This window comes from Mirounga angustirostris, unplaced genomic scaffold, assembly GCF_029215605.1.
Source record: "Mirounga angustirostris isolate CCGP_5_RB_7025 unplaced genomic scaffold, mMirAng1.0.hap1 SCAF_1, whole genome shotgun sequence".
Classification (NCBI taxonomy): Eukaryota; Metazoa; Chordata; class Mammalia; order Carnivora; family Phocidae; genus Mirounga; species Mirounga angustirostris.
The window spans coordinates 547127-571685 of record NW_026991709.1 but is presented as its reverse complement, the minus strand read 5'-3'; the positions used below and the strand labels follow the sequence as shown (position 1 = coordinate 571685).

General features: G+C 42.1%; 1 protein-coding gene across 3 annotated transcripts in view; it reads right to left on the bottom strand.

Annotated features, from left to right (window-relative positions):
* Positions 1-24559, bottom strand: part of MCM3AP (minichromosome maintenance complex component 3 associated protein) — a 51637-nt gene that overhangs the window by 13772 nt on the left and 13306 nt on the right. For 2 of the 3 annotated variants that reach the window (XM_064577662.1, XM_064577663.1), the window contains exons 9-20: positions 24244-24406; positions 22018-22178; positions 20695-20936; positions 20164-20393; positions 18915-19015; positions 13931-14062; positions 13413-13526; positions 6655-6807; positions 5137-5334; positions 4460-4528; positions 4245-4379; positions 2187-2340 (exon numbers count right to left, since the gene is read on the bottom strand). In XM_064577662.1, coding sequence (XP_064433732.1) covers positions 2187-2340; positions 4245-4379; positions 4460-4528; positions 5137-5334; positions 6655-6807; positions 13413-13526; positions 13931-14062; positions 18915-19015; positions 20164-20393; positions 20695-20936; positions 22018-22178; positions 24244-24406 — 1852 coding nt within the window. The remainder of the gene's footprint in view (positions 1-2186; positions 2341-4244; positions 4380-4459; positions 4529-5136; positions 5335-6654; positions 6808-13412; positions 13527-13930; positions 14063-18914; positions 19016-20163; positions 20394-20694; positions 20937-22017; positions 22179-24243; positions 24407-24559) is intronic. The other variant, XM_064577665.1, reaches the window with a different exon arrangement.

The following is a 24559-nucleotide window of genomic DNA, read 5'->3' as shown; positions in this document are numbered from 1 at the left end:
AAGTGGATCTTCCCTCAGTCAAGCTTTCAGATGAGACCAGAGCTTTGGCTTACATCTTGATTTCCACCTTGTGAGAAACCCTGAGCTAGAGGACCCAACTAAACCACAACCTGCACTTCTGACCCACAGAAGCTATGAGATAATAAATGTTTGCTATTTTAAGCTGCTAAGTTTGGGGGTAATTTGTTGTACAGCAAAAGATATATTTTAATGGGAAGTCAGTGAAGAACATCTCAAGTAGAGAAGTTGAGAAAGAGCAACATAAGCATGCGATTTGGAAACACAACAGAAATCAAGCCCTAGGAATAGGGGCTACGAGAGGGGAAAGGGCTGCTATGTCTCATTATAAATCATGAGATGTTACCTGACTTTTTAACTACATGCAAGTATTGCTTTGATTAAAAGACTTAAGAATAAAGGCAAGAGGAACAACCAATTGTCCAATTGGTGAAATCTGACTTTATGGTCATAGGAAAAAAGGGAAGAACATGAACCAAGACATGACTGTTACCCCTAAATGGTGAGAGAATAAATGGCTCTTATTATCTTTATGCTTCCTCTATATTTCCTTATATTTCTAAACTTCATACATGTATTACTTTTACATTTAGAAAATAAAATAAATAGTATTAAAATGGAAAAACATGGGCGCCTGGCTGGCTCAGTCAGAAGAGCATGGGACTCTTGATCTCAGGGTCATGAGTTAGAGCCTCACACTGGGTACAGAGTTTACTTAAATAAATAAATAAATAAATAAATAATAAACAAATAAATAAATAAATAAAATAAAATAAAATGGAAAAACAAAATAAACAAAAACCCTATAACCAAACTACAATTTGAAGAAGTTCCAATTTGAAGAGGGAACATGGACTAGAGTATCACTCGCACATGAGCAGAGTGTGGCACAAAGGGGACCTTCTTAGGAAGAGGAGAGGTCTGGGCACAGTAGGCCACGTCAGGACACACAGGAGAGTGGATTCTCACTGAGCCCCCATCTGAGCGTGCAGCCCAGCTAGCCCTCATGAGACCTTGGAGCAGAGTCATGACCACATTACAGAAGGCACCACAATGAGGCTCAAAGAGCTGGCCAGAGCAGCAGCGATCAACCCCAGAAGCCCACACTTTCTGCCCTGCACTGCTATATTCCAAGCAAATAAGATACACATCTGGGTTTATCTGAACACATACACTAATACCACTAATACCTAAAATCTATTTATGTAGGCTTAAAGCTAATGAGGAAACAGGTTCTCACTAAACAAGAATCTCTCAGGTGATGGCTGCCAGAGGGGAGGGAGTGGAGGCAGGGCAAAATGGAGGAGAGTGGGAGTTACGAGCTCCCAGTCATGGAATGAATAACGGGGATAAAGGGTGCAAAACAGAGAACAGAGTCAATGCTTTTGTAACAGCGTTGTATAGTGACAGTAAATATACTGTGGTGAGCACACTGTAACATACAGACTTATGGAATCATTATGCTGTACACCTGAAGTTAATGTTAACATTGTGTATCAGCTCTACTTCAATAAAAACAAAATAAAATTTAAAAAAAAATCTCTCAGGGAACCAGTTAACACCTGTACTATACAAACCCCTATAAAGAACAAAATTAGAACTTATAATCAAAAACTGAGGAAAACCTGAATATAAAATAAAACCAACTGACCTGAAATGCCCAGTACTGAACTTCTACAGTAGCTGGGACCAAGTTTAGTGAACGCTGCATAGGATTAAAAACCATAAAACTGATGTATCAGGAAGCTATTATCATAAAGGTGTCAGCTACTGGCAAACCACACGACATAACAGGCATCGCACTGTTGTGCAATGCTCTCTCATCCCCCTTGGGTTAATTACCAGAGGCGCATGGAGTCCAGGGCTCCTGAATTATGTGAATCTGTGCAGGATGGTTCTGAGTTTTCACCAAGTTCTCAAAGAGGTCTGTGACCTGAAATAACCGGTTAAGGCTCGCTGCACTCCTGAGAATCTAGCTTGGTATGTCACACCAAGAGGGTGATCCATGGGATGTCATGAGGACTCAGGGAGGAACAGACTTGACACAGGCTTCTGAGCCTCCTACACTCCTTCAAAACCACTTCAAGGCACTTATAGGATTCCAATTATGTCTGGGAATGAGTGAAATAAGAAAATCACAGAAGTAAATACACGGGATTCTCACCCACCTTTATACACACATTGACAGCGACAGTCTGATCCCCTTTGCTGCTGAGTGCGTGAAACAGAGCGAGCGTCTGAATGCCCCCAGCTTCACTGCTCATGTCGCCCACTGAGCCATCACCTCCCATGAACTTGACTTGTAACCAGTTTGCTAAAATTCTGTGAATAAAAGAAAATAACACTTCAAAAAGAGTCTACTTCTAAATGTAAACTATAAAGATTTTTAGGAAAAGTAAGGAAGAGAAATACTATAGAGATGTAGGTTCACAGACATCAACTCTTACTGTAAAGTTGAGCTGGACAAAATAGGCTGTGATTTTAAACTGGAGCTAGGAACTCTACAGGGGCAACAGGAGAGGGCACTCATGAACCTGGTCCATTGCAGTGTGATTTAAAATTCTGAAGCACTAAGAAGACTGTGACCAACAGAAAAGGTCCTTAAGAGTTTGAAATACAGTTGACCCTTGAACAACACATGTTTGAACTGTGTGGGTCCAGTTATATGCAGATGTTTTTTAATAATGACAGTACAGTACTATAAATGTATTTCCCTTATGATTTTAAACATTTTCTTAACATTTTCTCTAGCTTTATTTTAAGAATATAGTATATAATAGAAATACAAAATAGATGTTGACTGTTTATGTTAGGCTTCTGGTCAACAGTAGGCTATTAAGTTCTGGAGGAGTCAAAAGTTATATTCAGATTTCCAACTGTGTAGGGGGGATTGACCTCCCTAAAAGCCGTGTTATTTAAGGATCAACTATACACATGTTTTACAGAATCAAATTTCATGCCTGAGCTCTTAAGAATATATGATGTGTATTTCTTAGTGAATAAACTTATTAGCGAATCAGAAGACAGCTGTTTTGTTCTAAGAAATGAATCATCATTTAAATACTTTTAAAATACCACAACTCTCTTCTTTGCTCAGCTGTCTTACAAGCTTTATAACTTTTTCCTTAGCTTGCATGTGTTTCAATAGTTATCTGCTAAAAAACGAATGTATTCAGAAAATTTAGTAACCCTCAAACACTGCTAACAAGAATGGAAAATGGCGCAGCCACTGTGGAAGACAGTTTGGGAATTCTTCAAAGACTTTCAAACATAAAGTTACCTCACAACCTAGCAATTCCACTCCTAGGTATATAACAAACAGAATTGCAAACATCTGTACACACAGACACGTATACATGAATGTTCACAGAATTATTCATAATAACCAGAGTGGAAACAACCCAAATGCCCATCAACTGATGAACAGATAAATAAAATGTGTTATATTCATGCAGTGGAATATTATTCAGCCACAAAAAAAGAATAAAAGACTGATATCTGCTACAAGATAAAACCCAGAAAACATGATGGCTAAGTGAAAGGTGCCAGTCATAAGCCTACAGAGAGTAGGACTCCATTCATATAGGATGTCTAGAAAAGGAAAACGCATGGAAGACAGGAAACATATTAGTGGTTTCCAGGCGCTAACAACAGGGAGGAATGATGAGTAACTGCTAATGGATATGGGATTTCTTTGTAGGTAAAAAATGTTCTGGAATTAATGGTGATAGCTGTACCACTCTGTAAATATTAAAAACCAGTGAAACAGAAACTTTAAAGGGGTGGAATTTATAACATGTGAATTACATGTCAATAAAATTGTTAAAAAGGAAAAGTAGTATGTTCTGCTTTAAAGTGACTTCTAGAAGCAGTTTGGTTACAGGAAATAATGCCGTGTCAATTTCTTGGATTTTTTTTTTAAATGCCGGGTTTTTTTCTTAAAAAAAAAAAAAGGGAGTATAGCAAACTATAGTCACCTGTCTTCCCCAAGAATCTACAATGAAGCAAGCTCTAATCAATATACCTCAGCATAGCTTTAAATGAGGATCAACTCTCAAAATGCTTTTGGGCCCAGTTTACAGAGTAAAAATTTAAATAATCTAAAGTGTCAACTTCAACTCACAAAACAGACAAGTCCCTCATGGCTGATGCTCTCGGAGAAGTCACTCCGCCTCCTGAAGTCACTTTCTCAACCTCAGAGCCCATAGAGAGAAACCCTTCCTGACCTGCCAGGACTCCCTGGGGACTGCTCTTCTCCATCAGGCAACACCAGCACCAGTTTCCAAAACACACGCTCCCGCCTCCCAGGGAGGTGCTTGGCCACAAGGGACGGCAGGTCCAGGGGCACCCAAACCGCGTCACTAGAAGGGACAGAGCACAGAGGGTAAGCCAGTGCACAAGCCCAGGCAGGAGCAGCACGCACGCCGGGGGTATAACAGACCTCAGCAGTTGCTTGTAGAAGTGCTGAACCTTCATCTGGTGCGCCGTCTTATTTCTGAGCCACCTTAACCTACAAAGAAAGGAGAAGGACACTGCCTGCATGAGGCCAGCTCAGTGCCCATGCAAGGAGCTTGATAAATTACTTACCGATGTTCTGAGTGGAAAGTAACTGGTTAGTAGTGTCTCCTGATGGGAAATGCTTAGGAGACCAAGAAAACTTCTGCTGATAAAGAAACCAATTAGTCAAAGGACTTGTTCGTTCCACAAATATCAAGCAATTATCTATTGTCCCTAGTGCCAGCCATGGGAAATGAACAGTATACAGATAAAAATTCTGCCCTCTAGAACACACTCATGGGGACAGAAGAACCTCCACCAACAAGAATGGACATGGTATATCCACAAGACCAGAAGAGAAACAGGTGACTTTTAGTAAGATTCAATTACCAGGCCCTGAGTGTTTGAAGTGGAAAAGGCACATGAAATCAAAGCATGTAGAATATGTCCTCCATCCAGAACTGGAGGGGAAGACAACCTTCAGGAACACAACCCTGCATCTGTCTTCACTTTCTCTGATTCCACCCATCTTCCCTCCAAGTGCACACATTAATCCATGCTCTCTATAAAGCCAGGTGGGGCAGGGGGGCACTAGACAGCCATGGCAGGCTGAGTGCTCACCTGGTGCAGGAGATGCCCACTGTTCCTGCATGGCCCAGGTCCAGAAGGCCCTTGGCCAAGTTCTCCTCAGCAATGGGGCACTCTGCACTGGGCACCAATGCCCTCAGCCGGTCGTTCATATCCACACAGCAGGGTGCTGCAGGGAAGGCCCGCATCTGGCGCCTCAGTTTCTTCCGGGCTGCGACGGCTTCCCTCCACCTGGAAGATACACCACCATATCATCACTGGATATTTTAAAGTTCACTACAGGGACAAAGGCAAAAACACAGTGCAGTGCTACAACATACGGAAGCAACGTTTTCTGGCAACATTTAGGTCTTTCTCAGCAACAGTCCTCAAACTAAGAAATGAATCAGAATGAAAATTAATACTCAGGCACAGGAAAGGCATGACAGCAGAGGAGTGGTGGTGAACAACAAAACTAGGGAACTTAAATTAAGCACTAAAGCTGAACAATCTTTGGAAGCCAATTTGGCAATATGGATACAAATATAAGATACATATATACTTTGCCCCAGCAAATACCACTGATGGGAATTTATCTCCAGGTATGTGTACACCTCTGCGAAATGTTTGTACAAGGACAGTCACTGCAGTACTCTTCGTCATGGCTAAAAAGAAAAGCCACGTGAAAGTCCATCAACTGAGAACCAGGTAGGTCATTTACGGTGCCTCCGACACCTGGAAGAGCCCAATAAGCTGTTGTGCTTAGGCCTCCACCTGACCTCAAATGGAGGAAAGAAAGGTTAGCACAGAGTAGAGAACACGCTGTCATCTGTCCTAACAACCACAGAAAAGGGCAGAAGGCTCTGGATGGGTACTCAGCAGCTGCTTCTGAGGAGGAAAATGGGGGTCTCTTGTGAAATAGACACTCTTTCTCCCTCTATTCCCTCTTATATGGTTGAAACTTCAAGGTACACTGTTATTTATTTTAAATGAAACTATGAATCACCACACAACATGCATAGTACATGCCCAGTTTAAAGATTAATGATAAATTAAACAGCCACATACTTCCATCCAATTAAGAAGCAGTGGCCATGACCAGCACTGGGCCCTGCTCAATCACACACCCTCTCACTCCCAAAGGTAACCACTATGCAAAGTTTATGTTCACCATTTTCCTTTTCTTTAGAGTTATACTACTATGTATAAATTTAAAATAATCTAGTTTGAATATACACTGTACGTTGTACACATTTCCCTAAGAATGCTTTTGCACTATAAATTGTTTTAGAAATTCATCCATGTGGGTGCATACAGCTAGAATTTGTTTGGCTTATTCATGGCCATCTCTCTGTGTTGAGAGCAGTGGGTAAATGAAAGAAAGCAACCTATAAATACTTGTCGAAATACAGAACAGCTCCCAGTCTAATTCCTTACTTATCCCCTTAGCATCTACCCTTTAGGAAGGAGCATGTTTCACATGTGTATATAATTGACTATTTCTGAAAGTATAATCTTGTCAAAGGCTTTCCCCATGTGCATCCATTTCATGTGTAAGGACATAGGACTCACCGCTGGAGATACTTGCAGAAGCACTGAAGTTCCTGGAGGGTCTCCTTTGCAGTCTGGAAAATTTCTTCACCGAGAAACAAGTCCACCAGGTGGGCACAGACATCCTCACAGCAACGGGCCATGCGGACCCTCTGGTCTGTCTCCACTGCACTCCTACAGAAGAGAGCAATCAGGATAGGGACACTGCACCCAGGGCCCACACACACTGAGGGCTTGTCCTATAAAATGGCAAGACCTACATCCTTACTGTTGAAATGTAATTATGTCTCTGCCACAAGAGAAACTCTCTGTCAAATAAATAAAATCTTAAAAAAAAAAAAGAGAAGCTTTGAGATTTTCATTTTACTTAATGTACAGACACCTGAAAAGATAGAGCAAAAAAGAACAAAAGCAGTACAGGGTACTAGATCACAGGTCCAACAGAGCCCTTGCAAATAGTCAATAAGTAAACCTTTATCTTAATAAAATAGTTACCAAATTTAATTTTTAAGTGACCAATAAGACAACTACAACACCTTCTCATCAGCTGTATCTGATGTTTGCAATTAGAAGTGCCTCAAGTACATGACAGCCGGCAGCCAAGACTGGCAGCCCATGTTTCACATGGCAGTGGCCCTCAGATAAACCAATATCTAAAAGATTTTTATGACAAAATTCTGTCAACCAAGGGAACACAGAAAATGTTATCAAATACATTTAGTCACAAAATCAAAGAAGCTTAAACAAGCAAGACGTGTTTCCAGTAGCCATCGTCTGTGGCAGATGGAGACAGCCCTGGTGCTGAGCTGAAGCCCAGGTCTCCCAGGACTGTAGGAAAATGTATCAGCAAGTCCTAGCTCTTAATGTATTTCCTAACACTCCTTCCTGGGATTAAGAATAGACATCGATCCATCACTTATGAGGTCTCATGCTTATAGTAAACAGGGAAATAGACTCCCATTTATTAAAGATGGAAAGAAACATTATTTAAACAAAACACTTCAGAGGTGCGTGGGTGGCTCAGTCGTTAAGCGTCTGCCTTCGGCTCAGGTCATGATCTCAGGGTCCTGGGATCGAGCCCCGCATCGGGCTCCCTGCTCCGCGGGAAGCCTGCTTCTCCCTCTCCCACTCCCCCTGCTTGTGTTCCCTCTCTCGCTGTGTCTCTCTCTGTCAAATAAATAAATAAATAACCTTTAAAAAAGGGGTGCCTGGTTGGCTCAGTTGGTTAAGCGATTGCCTTGGGCTCAGTCATGATCCTGGAGTCCCGGGATTGAGTCCCGCATCGGGCTCCCTGCTTAGCAGGGAGTCTGCTTCTCCCTCTGACCCTCCCCCTCTCATGCTCTCCCTCTATCTCATTCCCTCTCTCAAATAAATAAAATCTTAAAAAAAAAAACCTTTAAAAAAAATAACAATAATAAAAATTAAAAAAACACTTCAGCCTCCTGGCTATGTCCTCCATCTGCACTGGAATCTGTGCTCTATACTAATATAGCTCATCACTTTCAAGGCTACCTCAGGGGAGCTTAAGCACAAAGACAGATTTCCCTGCACACTGAACTTCTTTCTACCCTGGAGCTTGGAGGTAAAATCAATAAAGTTCTTAAGCGACCATCGACTTAATACACACTACTGTACACATAAGATGTTATATATGAGCCTCGTGGTAACCACAAATCAAAAACCTATAATAGAGGGGTGCCTGGGTGGCTCAGTCAGTTAAGCATCTGCCTTCGGCTCAGGTCATGATCCCAGAGTCCTGGTATCGAGCCCCACGTCAGGCTCCTTGCTCAGCGGGGAGCCTGCTTCTCCCTCTCCCTCCACCTGCCATTCCCCCTGCATGTGTTCACTCGCTCGCTCTGTCAAATAAATAATAAATAAAATCTTTAAAAAATAAAACCTATAATAGTTACATAAAAAATAAAGAGAAAGGAATCCAAGCATATTATTAATGAAAGCCATCAAACCACAAGTGAAGAGAGAAGAAAGGAACAGAGAACTATAAAAAAAAAAACACACACAACAGAATGCAATTAACAAAATGGCAATAAGTACATACCTACCTATCAGTAATTACTTTAAATGTAAATGCTTTAATCAAAAGACATAGGGTGACTGAATGGATTTAAAAAACAAGATCCATCTAACATGCTGCCTACAAGAGACTCACTTCAGACCTAAAGACATATAGACTGAAAGTGAAGGGGTGGAAAACATACACTACGCAAATGGAAGTGGGAAAAAAAGCCTAGGTAGCAATACTTATATCAAACAAAGTGACTTTAAAACAAAGACCATAGTAAGAGACAAAAAAGTACAGTACATAATGATAAAGGGAACAATCCAAGACGAGGACATAACAATTGTAAATATCTATATACCCAACATGGGAGCACCTAAATACATAAAGCAAATATTAACAGACATAAAAGGAGAAATTCACAGTAATACAGTAATGATAGAGGACTTTAAAATCACATTTACATCAATGGATAGATCAGACAGAAAATCAACAAGGAATCAGTGACTTTGAACAACACATGAGACCAGTTAGACCTAACAGATATATATGGAACATGCCATCCAAAAACAGCAGAATACACATTCTTTAAGTGCACATAGAACATTCTCCAGGATAGATCACTTGTTAGGCCACAGAACAAGTCTCAATAAATTTAAGAAGACTAAAATCATATCAAGCATCTCTTCTAAACACAACAGTATGAAACTAAAAATCAGAAACAAGAAAAAAATCTGGAAAGAACATAAACAAATGGGGGCTAAACAATAGGCTACTAAACACTAAATGGGTCAACCAAGAAATCAAAGAAGTTAAAAAAGTACATGGAGACAAATGAAAATGAAAACACAATAGTCCAAAATCTTTGGGATACAGCTGTTCCAAGAGGGAAGTTTATAGTGATACAGGCCTACCTCAAGAAATAAGAAAAATCTCATATAAATAACGTAACCTAAAGGAGCCAGGGGGAAAAAAGAACAAACAAAACCCAAAGCTTGTAGAAGGAAAGAAGTAATAAAGATTAGAGCAGAAATAAATGAAACTGAGAGTAAATACAAAATAGAAAAGATCAATAAAACCAAGAGCTGGTTCTTTAAAAAGATAAACAAAATTGATAACCCTTTAGGCCAGACTCATCAAGAAAAAGAGAGGACTCAAAATCAGAAACGAAAGAAGAGACGTAACAACTCACACCACAGAAATACAAAGGTTGTAAGAAAATACTACGATAAATGATATGCCAACAAACTGGACAACCTAGAAGAAGTAGATAAATTCCTAGAAACATACAATCTTCTAAAACTCAATCAGGATGAAATAGAAAATTTGAACAGATTACTAGTAATGAAATGGAATCAGTAATCAAAAACTCCCAACAAACAAAAGTCCAAGACTAGATGGCTTCACAGGTAAATTCTATCAAAAATGTCAATAAGGGTTAATACCTATTATTCTCAAACTATTCCAAAAAATAGAATAGAAAGGAAAACAGTCTATAAATGTAGAAACATTCATTCTACAAAGCCAGCATTATCCTGATACAAAAACAATGACACTACAAGAAAAGAAAACTACAGGCCAATATCCCTAACGAACACAGATGCAGAAACCCTCAACAAAATATTAGCAGACTGAATTCAACAATACATTAAAAAAATAATTCACCACAATCAAGTGGAATTTATTCCAGGGATGCAAAGGTGGTTCAATATTTGCAAATCAATATGACACACCACATTAACAAAAGAAAGGATAAAAACCATATGATCATCTCAATAGATGCAGAAAAAGCATTTGACAAAATACAACACCCATTCATGATAAAAACCCTCAACAAAGTATGTTTAGAGGGAACACATTTCAACATAATAAAGGCCATATATGAAAAACCCACAGAAACATCATATTCAATGCTGAAAAACGAGAGCTTTTCCTCTAAGATCAATAACAAGTCAAGGATGCCACTCTCACCACTTTTTTCCAACACAGTCCTGGAAGTCCCAGCCACAGCAATGAGACAAGAAAAAGCAATAAAGACATCCAAATTGGTAAAAAAGAAGTAAAACTGTCACTATTTGCAGATGACGTGACACTACATATAGAAAATCCTAGGGCGCCTGGGTGGCTCAGATGGTTGGGCGTCTGCCTTCGGCTCGGGTCATGATCTCGGGGTCCTGGGATCGAGTCCCGCATCGGGCTCCCTGCTCCTTGGGAGCCTGCTTCTCCCTCTGCCTTTCTCTCTCGCTCTGTCTCTCATGAATAAAAAAAAAAAAAATTCTTTAAAAAAAAAAAAAAAAAAAAAAGAAAATCCTAAAGACTCCACCAAAAAACTATCAGAACTGATAAATGAATTCAATAAAGTTTCAGGATATAAAATTAATACACAGAAATTTGCTGCATTTCTATACACTAATAACGAAGTAGCAGAAGGAGAAATTAAGAAAACAATCCCATTTACAGTTGCACCAAAAAAAATAAAATACCTAGGAATAAATTTAATCCAGGAGGTAAAAGACCTATACTCTGAAAACTTTAAAACACTGATTAAAGAAACTGAAGATGACACAAACAGAAAGGTATTTCTTGCGCATGGGTTGAAAGAATTAATACTGTTAAACTGTCCATACTACCCAAAGCAATCTACAGATTCAATACACTCCCTATCAAGATACCAATAGCATTTTTCACAAAACAAAAACAAATAATCCTAAAATTTGTATGGAAACACAAAGACCTTGAATAGTCAAAACAATCTTAAGAATAACAAAGTTGTAAGTATCACAATCCCAAATTTCATAATATGTGACAAAACTACTATAATCCAAAATAGTATGGTACTGGCACAAAAAGAGACACAGAGATTAATGGAATAGGATAGAGGGCCCATACCTATATAGTCAATTGTCTTTAAACAAAGGGGGAAGGAATATACAATGGAGAAAAGACAGTTTTCAACAAATGGTGTAGGGAAAACTGGATAGCTACATGTATAGGAATGAAACTATACCACTTTCTCACACCACATGCTAAAAGAAACAAAATGGATTAAAGACCCAAGTGTGAGACCTGAAACCTTAACACTCCTGAAAGAAAACACAGGCAGTATCTCTTGGACATCAGCCTTAGCAACATATTTATGGATAGGTCTCCTCAGGCAAAGGAAACAAAAGCAAAAATAAACTACTAAGATTATACCAAAATAAAAAGCTTTTGCACAGTGAAGGAAACCATCAGCAAAACAAAACAAAAAGGCGACCCAGTGAATGGGAGACGATATCTGTAAATTACATATCCAATATAGATGGGGTTAATATCCAAAATACATAAAGAACTTACATAACTCACCACCCAAAAAAAAAAAAAAAAAAGTTTAAAAACAGGCAGAGGACCTGGATATATATTTTTCCAAAGACCTATATATGGCCAACAGACATATGAAAAGATGCTCAACATCACTAATCATCAAGGAAATGTCAATCAAAACCATAATGAGATATCACCTCAGTCAGAATGACTAGAATCAAAAAGACAAATAGTAATGTTGGCCAGGATGTAGAGAAAAGGGAACCCTTGTCTACTATTGGTGGGAATGTAAATTAGTACAACCATTGTGGAAAACAGTATGGAGGCTCTTCAAAAAATTAAAACTTAAAATACCATATGATCCAGTATTCTACTACTGGGTAGTAGAATATCTTACCCAATATCAATATCTTACCCAAAGATATTGAAAACTAATTTGAAAAGATACATGCACCCCTATGTTTATAACAGCATTATTTATAATAGCCAAGATATAGAAACAACTTAAGTATCTATAGATACATAAATAAAGATATGGTGTGTGTGGGGGTGTGTGGGTGTGGGTGTGGGTGTGGGGGTGTGTGTGTGTGTGTAATGGGATACTACTAGGCCACCAAACAAGAATTAGATCTTGCCATTTGCAACAACATGGATGGACATAGAGAATAATGTACTAAGTGAAATAAGACAGAAAAAGACAAACACCATATGATTTCACTTATATGTGGAATCTAAAAAACAGAACAAAGAAATAAACAAAAACAGACTCTTAAATACAGAGAGCTGGTGGTTGCCAGAGGAGAGGTGGGGGGCGGGGAATGAGTGAAAGAGTGAAATAAAGAGGATTAAGACATACAAACTTCTAGTCAAAACATAAATAAGTCCCAGAGATGAAAAGTACAGCATAGGGAATACAGTGAATAATAAATACTGTAATAATGTTGTATAGTAACAGGTGGTGAATACACTTATCATGGTAAGCACTGAATAATTTATAGAACTTTCGAATCAGTATGTTGTACATCTCAAGCTAATATAACATTGCATGTTAATTATACTTTAAAAAAAAGAAGTTAATAAAATTCTTAAATGAGATACCTCAAAAAAATCTTTTAACACAGGAAACAAGAGAAAGGATCTTCTACTTGAGAAAAACTAACAGTAAATACCTCGGTGTGTAGAAGACTACCAGTGAATTATTTTGCTAACAGACACTTCCCTACAACCAGTGCAGGATCCACAATGAGGTCAAGAGTGTAAGTGAGGCCCTCTCTGGAGGCAACACACACTCAGGAACAAGAATGGCATTTTACTGTTTGGCTATCCAAAAGACATGTTCCTTGTCAAAGTGAAACACAGCTAGCCCGAACTGCAGCAGCCTGGCCACAATGCCTCAATAAACCCCTTCTTTCCCACCACCCTGCACCCTTGAACTACAAGATACTAGCACGTCATTTACTTCAACTCTTGGGAGCAGGTTTCCCTCACGCATTCTGTCACAACAAGTTCTGTCAGCTCTGTAGCCAGGCCCTGGCTCAGCTGAGTTAACACCAGTTCTCTCTCTTGTTTCAACCTAAGGGTAAAAGGAAAAAAAAGCACAAGAGTAATGTTTAAGAATAAAAATAAGCGTCAGCACCCTCCCTGACCTCGAAAGTTGGGATTTGAGTTGTGCCGCCTAAGCCGGCAAGCCCACAGCTCTGATCCCACCAGACAAGCCACACAGCCATACCCACTCCAGCTCCCCTGACCACCACCCTTCCCCCCTCCAGCTGTGGGGGAAAGCAGCTGCTCACAAGGTGGGTGTGGCCTCGGACCCCCACCCATTACCTGGACTGCAGTGTATGAGGGCGCTGGGTGAACCATGGGTCTGATGCCAGTGAGGTGGACAACAGTAAGAGCATCCCAGGCCAGGGTAGGTTCTGTCCCGTGTCCACACACTCTGACCTCATGTGCACTGCAAGAACAAGACACACTCACCTCTCCTCTTCAGCCTGCCGCCTCTCCTCCTCCTTTCGCTCCCTTTCCTTAGACACTTCTTCAGCTGCAATGTGCCTCAAAATGCCTGTGGTTGCAGCTGTTAATAGCTCCTCCATAGCAGCATTGGAAACACTAGGCAGAGAAAAGTGAGTATCATTCTAAATAAATAAATAAAAGCCAAGCAAGCCGCATAACTAAACTTCTAATATTGACTAGGAAAAATATGTATTTGGCTTTTAGCATAAAAATTAAGCTCATGTCTAAAACACACAATCTATCAAAACTGACTCATGTAGAAATAGAAAATCTGAATAGACCTATAACTTATGAGATTGACTCAGTATTCATAAACCCCTCCCAACAAAGAAAAGTCCAGAAACACATGGCTTCACCGACAAATTATATTAAACACTTAAGGGAGAACTAACACCAATGCTTCTCAAACTCTTCTAAAAATGTGAAGAGGAAGAAACACTTTCTAACACTTCTGTGAAGCCAGCATTGCCCTGAACTGATACACTAATAACAAAACCAGACAAAGACACTGTAAGAAAACCACAGACCAATATCCCTTAAGGATAATGATACCAAAATCCTCAACAAGATATCAACAAAACAAGATTCAGCAATATATTTAAAGGATTATATAAAATTACCAAATGGGATTTACTACTAGAATGCAAGGATAGTTCCACAAATGAAAAACAATGTAATACAAACATATTAATAAACTGAATGGAAAAAACTCACATGATCATCCTAATTGATGCAGAAAGAGCATCTGACAAAATTCAGCCCCATTTCACAATAAAAAGCACTCAAAAAACTACAAAAAGAAAGGAATTCCCTCAGCATGATACAGCCTGTATATGAAACAACCACAGCTAACATATTCAGATGTGAAACACTGAAAGCTTTTCCTCTAAGACCAGGAACAAGACAAGGATGCCCTATTTGCTGCTTCTATTCAATACTATATTGGAAGTTATAAAAAAATAAAAAACATCCATAACTACAAAGGAAGAAAAAAACTATTATCTCTTCATTGAGGACATGATCTTGTATATAGTAAAACCTAAGAAATCCATTCAAAACCTATTAGAACTAATAAACAAGTTTAGCAAGATTGGAATGTAAGGATCAAAAAAATCAGGGGTTCCTGGGTGGCTCAGTTGGTTGGGCATCTGCCTTCAGCTCAGGTCGTGATCCTGGGATGGAGCCCCGTGTCAGGCTATCTGCTCAGTGGGGACTCTGTTTGTCCCTCTGCCCCTCCCCCCCATGCTCTCTCTCTCAAATGAATAAAAATCTTAAAAAAAAAAAATCAATCGTATTCCTACATGCTAGCGATGAACATTCTAAGAGTGAAATTAAGTAAACAATTTGATTTAAAATAGCACTGAAAAGAATAAAGCAATTAGTAATAAATTTAACCAAGAAGATGAAAGACCTATACAATGAAAAGCAGAAAACATTGCTGAAAGAAATAAAGGATGACCTAAACAAATGGAAAGAGAGCCCATGTAGATAGACGAGAAGACTTTTTTTTTTTAAGTAATCTAAGCCCAACATGGGGCTCAAATTCACAACCCCAAGATCAAGAGAGTCACATGCTCTATCGACTGAGCCAGCCAGGCGCCCCTAGACTGGAAGACTTAACGTTAAGATGTCAAAACTACCCAAAGCAATCTACAGATTCAATACAATCACTATCAAAATCCCAGAAGCATTTTTGTAGAAATAGAAAAACTCACCCCAGGGGCGCCTGGCTGGCTCAGTCGGTTAAGCATCCAACTCTTGATTTCGGCTCAGGTCATGATCTCAGAGTCGTGAGATCCAGCCCCAGGTCAGCCTCTGCACTGGGCATGGAGCCCGCTTAAGATCCTCTCTCTGCCCCCCACCCCCGCTCGCTCGCTCTCTCTCAAAAAAAAAAGAAAGAAAAACTCATCCTAAAATTTCATATGGAATTTCAAGGGACACCAAATAGTGGAACGTTCTCAAAAAAGAGAAACAAAGTTGAAGGACTCATGCCTTGTGATTTCAAAACTTACTACAACTTACTACAAAGCTATGCAATCAAGACAATGTGGTATTGGCGTAAAAACAGACATATGGACCGACAGCAGAATAGAGAATCCAGAAAGAAACCCTCACATATATGACCAGTTGATTTCCAACAAGGGTGCCAAGACTATTCAAAGAGGAAAAGATAGTCATTTCAAAATACAAAGAATATATACAAAAGAATGGTGTTGGACCATATATGAAAATGAAACCAACATGGAACAAAAATCTAAACTTAAGAGTTAAAACTATAATTTTCTCAGAAGAAAACACAGGAAAATATTTAACATTGGATTTGGCAATTTCTTGAATATGAAACCAAAAGTACAGGCAACAAAAGAATAATTAGATAAAATGGACTACATAAAACTTAAGACTTCTGTGCACCTAAGGACACTATCAAGAAAGTAAAAAGACAATCCAAACAGAAAAGACATTCCCAAACAGAATAGGAAAAAATGTTTGAAATCATATATCTGAAAAGGGATTAATACCCAGAAAATAAATGAACTCCTACAAACTCAACAAAAACAATTAAAAATGGGCAAAGGACATACACAAAGGCAAATAAGCACATGAAAACAGGTTTAACATCATTACTCATTAGGGAAATGCACACCAAAACTACAACAAGATACTACTCTGCACCCTTTATGATGACTACAATAAAAAAAATTTTAGGGCGCCTGGGTGGCTCAGTCGGTGAAGCATCTGCCTTCGGCTCAGGTCATGATCTCAGGGTCCTGGGATCAAGCCCCACATTGAGTTTCCTGCTCAGCAGGCAGCCTGCTTCTCCCTCTCCCTCTGCCTGCTGCTCCCCCCACCTGTGCACTCACTCTCTGTCAAATAAAACCTTTAAAAAAAAAATTTTTTTTAACGATGATACTGTATACTGGCAAGAATGTAGAGAAAATGGAACCCTTGTGCACTGCTGGTGGGAATATAAAATGGTGCAGCCACTGTGGAAAACAGTTTGGCAGTTTTTCAAAAATTAAAAAAAGATCATATGATCTAGTAAGTCCACTCCTAGGCATATGCCCGTAAGAACTGAAAGTAGAGACTCAAATAGTTATTTGTACAGCAATGTTCACAACAGCATTATTCACAATAGTCAAAAGGTGGAACTAACCCCAAGTGTCCATCAACAGATGAATAAACAAAATGTGTATATACATGTGTATATGTGTTTATGCAGTTTACCCCTGAAAAACACGGGTTTGAACTGCACAGGTCCACTCACACATACAATACTGTAAGTGTATTTTCTCTTCCTTATGATTTTCGTACTAACGTCTCCTTCCCTCTACCTTACTTTACTGTAAGAATGCAGTATATGATACATATAATACACATAATATGTGTTAATCGACTATTAATTGCTATCAGTAAGGCTTCCAGTCAACAGTAGGTTACAATTACTTAAGATTTTGGGTAGTCAAAAGTTATACTTGGATTTTCGACTGCAAAGGGGGTCAGCACCCCTGACCCCCCACGTTGGTCAAAGGTCAACTGTATACTTTAATGGAGTATTATTCAGCCATAAAAAAGGAATGAAATGCTAGTATAGGGCTATAACCAAGAGATGCACTTGAAGACATTTTTGTGTCTAAAAAAATCCAGACAAAAAAGGACAAATACTGTTACGATATCACTCATGTGAGGTACCTAAAGAGGCAAACTCATGAAGACAGAAAGTAGGATAGATGCTACCAGGAGCTAGGGAAAGAGGAGAATGGGATATTATTATTTAACGGGTATAGTTTGTTTGGGATGATGAAAAAGTTCCGGAAACAATGGTGATGGATACACAACACTGTTAATGTACTTAATGCCCTGAGTCGTATGCTTAAAAATGATTAAGGTATTTAATTTTGTTATGCACATTTTATCACAATAAAATAAAGCCAATGGAAATCGTATTTATTTTTAATTCAACCAGAAAGTATCTGACTCCAGTAAAAGAAAATGAATTAAACCTATTGAAAAGATTAACTTTTTTTTTTTTTTAAAGATTTTATTTATTTATTTGACAGAGAGAGAGAGACAGCGAGAGAGGGAACACAAGCAGGGGGAGTGGGAGAGAGAGAAGCAGGCTTCCCGCCGAGCAGGGAGCCCGATGCGGGGCTCGATCCCAGGACCCTGGGATCATGACCTGAGCCGAAGGCAGACACTTAACGACTGAGCCACCCAGGCGCCCAAAGATTAACTTTTTAATAAAAAGATGACTTTAGAGTCATCTACATTTATACTAGGTGAAATTATACTTTTTAATCATTGTGTGATTTCATGTGTAATAGGATTTTTAAAACATGTTTGAAATCCCTAAAATAATCTGATTTACTAAATCGATTAGCTTTAATTAACTTTAAGTTGTTTAAGTCTTAGAAAAATTTTTATTATTAAATTTATTAAGACTATTTAAAATATTAGAATTAGATATATGAAATTTATAACTGTAGCTTGAAATCTCTAAAGAAATTTCATCATGGTATAAAATGCAAATCATGTAAAATGTTTAAAGGGATTTAATTTGTTAAATTTATAAAGTAAAATTTAATCCAAGATCACATAAAGTGTTTTTAATTTTTAATAGAGAATAAACAAATTTTTATACTCTGCTGTATTTTAAAGGCATGTTCAAAGTTCCAGGAAAAACATGTTTTTAATTTACAACTTTAATAAACCTAACATTGCTCAAAAAGCACACACAAACAGAAACTTCATGCCAATGACAAAGAGAAGGTCAGGAACACGACACAATCATACCCACCTAGAGGACAGGACCAACAGTTAAGCCTTTACAAATGGGCAGCTGCAACCTCCTGTCCAAGACTGAGAGCAGCTCTATAAGAAGAAACACGGAGGGATGGGGAACGGCCCCAGGGAGCAAACAGCTTCAGAGCAGGTGGGGCACTGCACTTACCCCAGAGCTGTGTTTGCGAAGGCCGCCCCAGCGGCACCAACCTCCTCACAGTCCCTCTGAAGAACCTCCTGGATGAGCTCATCCACTACTTGAGCCAGGTCCTAAGGAGAGGACAGGTCGGGGTCAGAGTGCCAGCAGTGAGAAACACTGCCTCAATCCAGACTGAGCTTAAAACCAAACAATCTAGCCCTACAGCCTAAGGGTACTGAAAACCTTCACAGAGGGTTAGAACTTTGGAGATGGTCTCACGGAGCATCCCCCCGCCCCAGGGCGAAAACATCCCTTCACAACCTCATCAGTGGACACTTGTCTGAGGGAATCTGGGAATCAGCTATGCTGCTTCTGGAAAGGTTTCCTGCTAATGAACGGAGAGAAGCCTTCATCAAAGGACAGGGCAAGCCTGCTGCCTGCTCAACACCCTCCCACGCCGCCCCCCCCCACACCACATCCAACACGGTCAGCTTCTCTAACCATTCTCACGATCCTCTCAGGCCTCCTTAACACCCCAGCACCGGCCCAAGCAACAGGGTTGGCGAGCCCAAGCCCACAACCTATATGGTAGACAGGCCTTGTTCAACCCCATCGGCGAGCACACAGTGCTGCCTGGGGCCCCACAGGTCCCCAGTCAACACGTCCACTGGCTCTCTCAAGTGAGCAGTGTTGAACATCGCTCAGAGCAGACACGTCAGGGGTGCAAGACGGCACTGGGACAGGAAGCAATGAAGTGCTGTCCTGACGACCGTGACAAAGATGGGGGCTCTGCACCGAGCCTGCGGGGTCAGCCCCAGCTCTGCCACCCACAGCTGAGGGGCTGCAGGCAGGGCCTCTCCCTGGACCCCTCATGGGAGACCAGGCAACACAGTCCACTCCATAGGGCAGAGGCTGGTCCACAGAGACCCACCTGTCTGCAGAGCCCTCAGTGCAAGACAGGACTTCCTTCAGCCCTCACGTTATGGCCACAAAAACCCTGCCACGCCTTCTCCAATATCTGAGCTGTGGCCCCTTCAAGCAGACACAGGCAACAAGCTAGGTGGCCTGGTGCAGCCCTAAGCTCGGAGCCCCAGGCACCTTGTCAGAAAGACCAAGGCTTAAGCCTCCACGGCCAGGGCCCTGAGACCCGCCCCAGCTGGCACTCAGAATATTTTAGAGCCACAGGCGACCACCTCTGTGGGTTCGATCTGGAGTATCAGACACCATGGTGACACTTGTACCACGGGCTCCTCAGCGCCCTAACCCGAACATTCCTTACCGCATCCGAGTACGAAGGTACAGGCCTTGGAGGAAGCAATTCGGGCTGCACAGGGGGCTGGAGGGGGGGCTGCACAGGGGGCTGGAAGAGGCCAGGCGCTGTGCTCGGGGTCGGTGCTGGGAGGTGAGGCAGAGAAGCTGGTGTGGGCGCAGGGGTGGGAAGAGGCTGCTGGAGGAGAGCGGGCGGCGGTACATCTGCCTCTGCCCCACACGCCTCTCCTTTCCCCCCACCTGGAAGGGAACAGGCAAGTGCAGGTACTTAAGACAACCCCTGGGCACCCACAGTGACCCTAAGGGCTGGCTACCCTCCCGAGCAATGTCACAGGGGACAGTGTGAGCTTCACCAGTGGGAACCAAGCACCGTGACATCAAAGAGCCATTCAGGCCGTTCTTGAGAGGGGAGAAGTATCTGAGCACTGAGCCAGTACCACCCGCCCCACCCCCACCCACAAACTAAAACAGATGCTCCTACCTCCAGAGAGGCTTCCTGGAGGGGCAATGCTACTTCCCTCCTGCAACTGCAGCTTCTCACCTACTGCGTCCGAGCTGGGTCTCTGGGTGCCCACAGGCAGCTCTGCAGCCAGGCTCTCCCCAATGTACTTGTTCTGGGAGTTGAAGCTGCACACGGGAGTATGACGAGGGATGGGGGGCAATGGCCCTCCACTCACAATCTCCCCAACCGACACGGTCATCTTCCTGGTAATGAACACCGACTTCCTGGCCTTGGATAAGCCCTCTGGTTCCAGGAACGAGGACCGGTTCAGCTCGACACAGCTACCCAGACCACAGAGAACCCAGAGAAGCGTTACATCGGTGAGAAGCCGATCGTCACCTCTCAGCGCCCAGCAGCAATGCTGGAAGCCCTGTCCCCATCACTGGGTCACCCCACAACCACGTGTAAGTGAAGAGGGAGGCAGTAAAGGCTGATCTGGTGTCCCAGCCCACAGTACCCAGAGCTGCCAGCCTGGACGTTGCCCTGTGACATGGGAGCCTCCTGGCCCACTTGTACGCAGCCCTACGTGGAACAGCACACACCTGCATGCTCCTGTCTTATTCCAAAGCCGCATGTTTCTGTGAGGACAGGGCTGCAGGAAGCAGACAGGAAGGGGCTGGCAATGAGGAGGGAAGAGGAGGGAAGGGCTAGAGAAACAGCAACTTGGAACAAGACATGGTGCACGTTATGCTGCCATTTACGAGGAGAGGGTCCACGAGTTTCATCAGGTTCTTAAAACACTGACTCCAGGGGCGCCTGCGTGGCTCAGTCGTTAAGCGTCTGCCTTCGGCTCAGGTCATGGTCCCAGGGTCCTGGGATCGAGCCCCGCATCGGGCTCCCTGCTCAGCGGGAAGCCTGCTTCTCCCCTCCCCCACTCCCCGTTTGTGTTCCCTCTCTCGCTATGTCTCTCTCTGTCAAATAAATAAATAAAATCTTTAAAAAAAAAAAAAAAAAACACTGACTCCAAGCAGCACAGAAGCCCCTGGCCTGGCCCACCAGTGCCTGTCTGGGCCACCACAGGTCAGCAGTGGTAGTCACTGGCCAGCAGAAGTCATCTTCGAGAGAAAGAATAAGGAAGACCCTAACCTTTACCTTTAATTTCTTCAGTATCTTATGAAAAGCACTGATTTTAAAATTGCAAAGAAATAGGTCTGAACACCACTCCGCTAACAAGCAGTGTCTGATCTGGGGATGCTCCCCAGCCCATTCTGAGCCTCGCTGTGTTCACCTGCACCCCAGGGAGGCAGCATGCAGAATGGGCCCTCTCTGGGGCCTGGCACGTAGCTGCACTTCCCAGCCCTTTATCAGAACTAAAAGAGAAAAAAAAAAAAGAGAGGTCCCGCAGCCACCCTCTGCTCTTACCCATCAGAGACAGTGAGACCATAGTAGTTCAGGAAGTCTGTGGCCTCGTCACAGTCTCTGAAGAGCAGCATGCGCACCACACCATCCAGGGGAAAGACGGTGGAGCGCTGCGTGCTCACAGTGTACGCGATGTTGAGCGCTCGGAGAGCATCTTTGCGGATCTGAAGAGAGAAGCAAAATCACTGCAGTGTTAAGGAGCCAGTCATTCCGTGACCACAAAATGCCACCGTGGGGGACAGGGTCCTGCTACTGCTCAGTCCCTCTGGAAAGCAATCTGGTACTAAGAGGCCCAAGCTTAGCAATCACCAGGGGATTTGCTCAGCAGAAGATGCCCAGAAATGCATGTGAAACAGTCTCATACACAGGAACGGTTAGGGACGCCTGGGTGGCTCAGTCGGTTAAGCGTCTGCGTCCGGCTCAGGTCATGATCACGGGGACCTGGGATCGAGCCCCACACCAGGCTCCTTGCTCAGCGGGGAGCCTGCTTCTCCCTCTGCCTGCCACGTCCCCAGCTGGTGTGTGCACACGCGCTCTCTCTGACAAATAAAATCTGAAACACACACACCCACACAAGAAACCCTAGAAGACAAGTCATCCATCAGCAGAGCATGTGGAAGGTCAACTGTGCACTATCCACTTGACAAAAAGCTCTGTGGCACTAAAAATTATCACAGAGATGATAGCATGCCATGGAAAAATGCAGGAATGGCATGGAATTCGTAAGAAGTACTTTAAAAAAAGAAGACAGGAAAAACAGGAAAATGTTAACAAAACTTGTATGTGGGTCTAGGACTCTGAGTGACCCTTGCTTCCTCTTGCAGTGTTCTTCAATTCCAACAGTATTTATCAAGTATTTATTTCTTATCTGGCATTATTAACGTGCAGCACGCAACAATGAACAAAGCAAAATCCCTGCTCCCAGAACTGATGTGTTAGGGAGAGACCAACAACGAACAAACTGAACCCGTGACATACACAGTACATTTAACGGTGACAGTGCACCAGAGGAAGGCAGAGGAGGAGGGCAGGCAGGCAGGGTGGGCTCTGCTGAGAAGGTGGCAGCCGAGCCAAGACCTGAAGAAGGTGAGCACCATATGGCTCTGTGAGGAGAAAGAACAGCAGTGAGAACAGCAAGTGCAAAGGCCCTGAGGCAGTAGTGGGCTGGGGTTGGAGGGACAGGAAGCATCACAGCAGGTGGAGCTGAGCAAGGGAGCCTATGGGACCAGGTCAAACACTGCGTTTCTCTAAAGTACTTAGATGTCTTTTTTGTTTCAAGTTATTAAAACGGGCACAAATGGCCAATATTCTAAGAACACTACATAATCATTCTGAAAATAGTAGCTATCAGTTTTATGTATTGAATGTACAGAGTTCCCCAAATGGCATGTTGTTAAAAATCTTTTCATTTGTTCCAGAATTTCAGTGCTATTGGCAATTATAAGACAGGACAATGAACACACCTGAAGAAGACCCTCCGCCTGGGCTATGACCGTGGGCTTAGTCACCGTTTACCAAAGGACTTGATGTGTGACCAAAGAAGAAAAACAACCTGGAGTCAGAGAGCCAGCTGACCAGGTCCTAAGAGCCCCCCCACACACACACCCCCACCCCGGCAGCCTCCTCCCCACCCAGAGGACCCCTTGCAGCTGGGGGGCAGCACAGTGCATGCACTGTCAGGGGGCTAGGGCTGAAGACCTGACTTGGGGAATTTTGAGACCAGGCATTCATACCCTATGTAAAGCACCAAGTAAGACATGGGTCTTCCCCAGGTTTGCAACCCCAAGGCACAGCACAGTACTCAACAAGGAGCAGGCCCTTAAGATAAGTATTGAAATGGATTCAGCATCATCAGGTTCACTCCAAAAATTCAGATTAATAACACTTAAGAATTTTTAAGTCAGGGACTTTGCATGTGCAATTTTTGATTTTTGGTTTGTTTCCAAGGAAAATGATAGTGCTGAACTCAAGTCATATCATTCTAAAGAGATTTCTCTGATCTAAACTTAATAATAGTATTTTCTATCATACAGCTTTTTCCACCAGTGGTCCAGGGCGCCAGCCTCTGTGACACAAGGTAATGCGGCAACATCCTCTGGGGGTGGCTGCAATGCTTACATGAGAGTTAGCCTGGACCCGCTAAAATGTTCTCGGAATAGAGAAGCACTTAAACGCCACAAGTAACGATCTGGTTTCTTCCAATTCTTTAAGTATAGCTACATGACTCACCTGATTAAAGTAACAGTGTAAAAGACAAGCATTCAGATAAGACGCCGACTGGACCAGTTTGAAAAATCTCACAAAATTATTACTGTTCAATGCAGCAAAGGCCTGAACAGCAAATTTCACTTCAGAGGAGTTTCTCACAGCAGGATGGAACTGTTGTACTTCTCTGTTAATTAAAGGAGACAAAAGGGTTAGAATTTTATTTATTTTTTTCTTTTCCTTTTTTTTTTAAGTAGGCTCCAGGCCCAGCACAGAGCCCAACAGGGGGCTTGAACTCACAACCCTGAGATCAAGACCTAAGCTGAGATCAAGAGTTGGA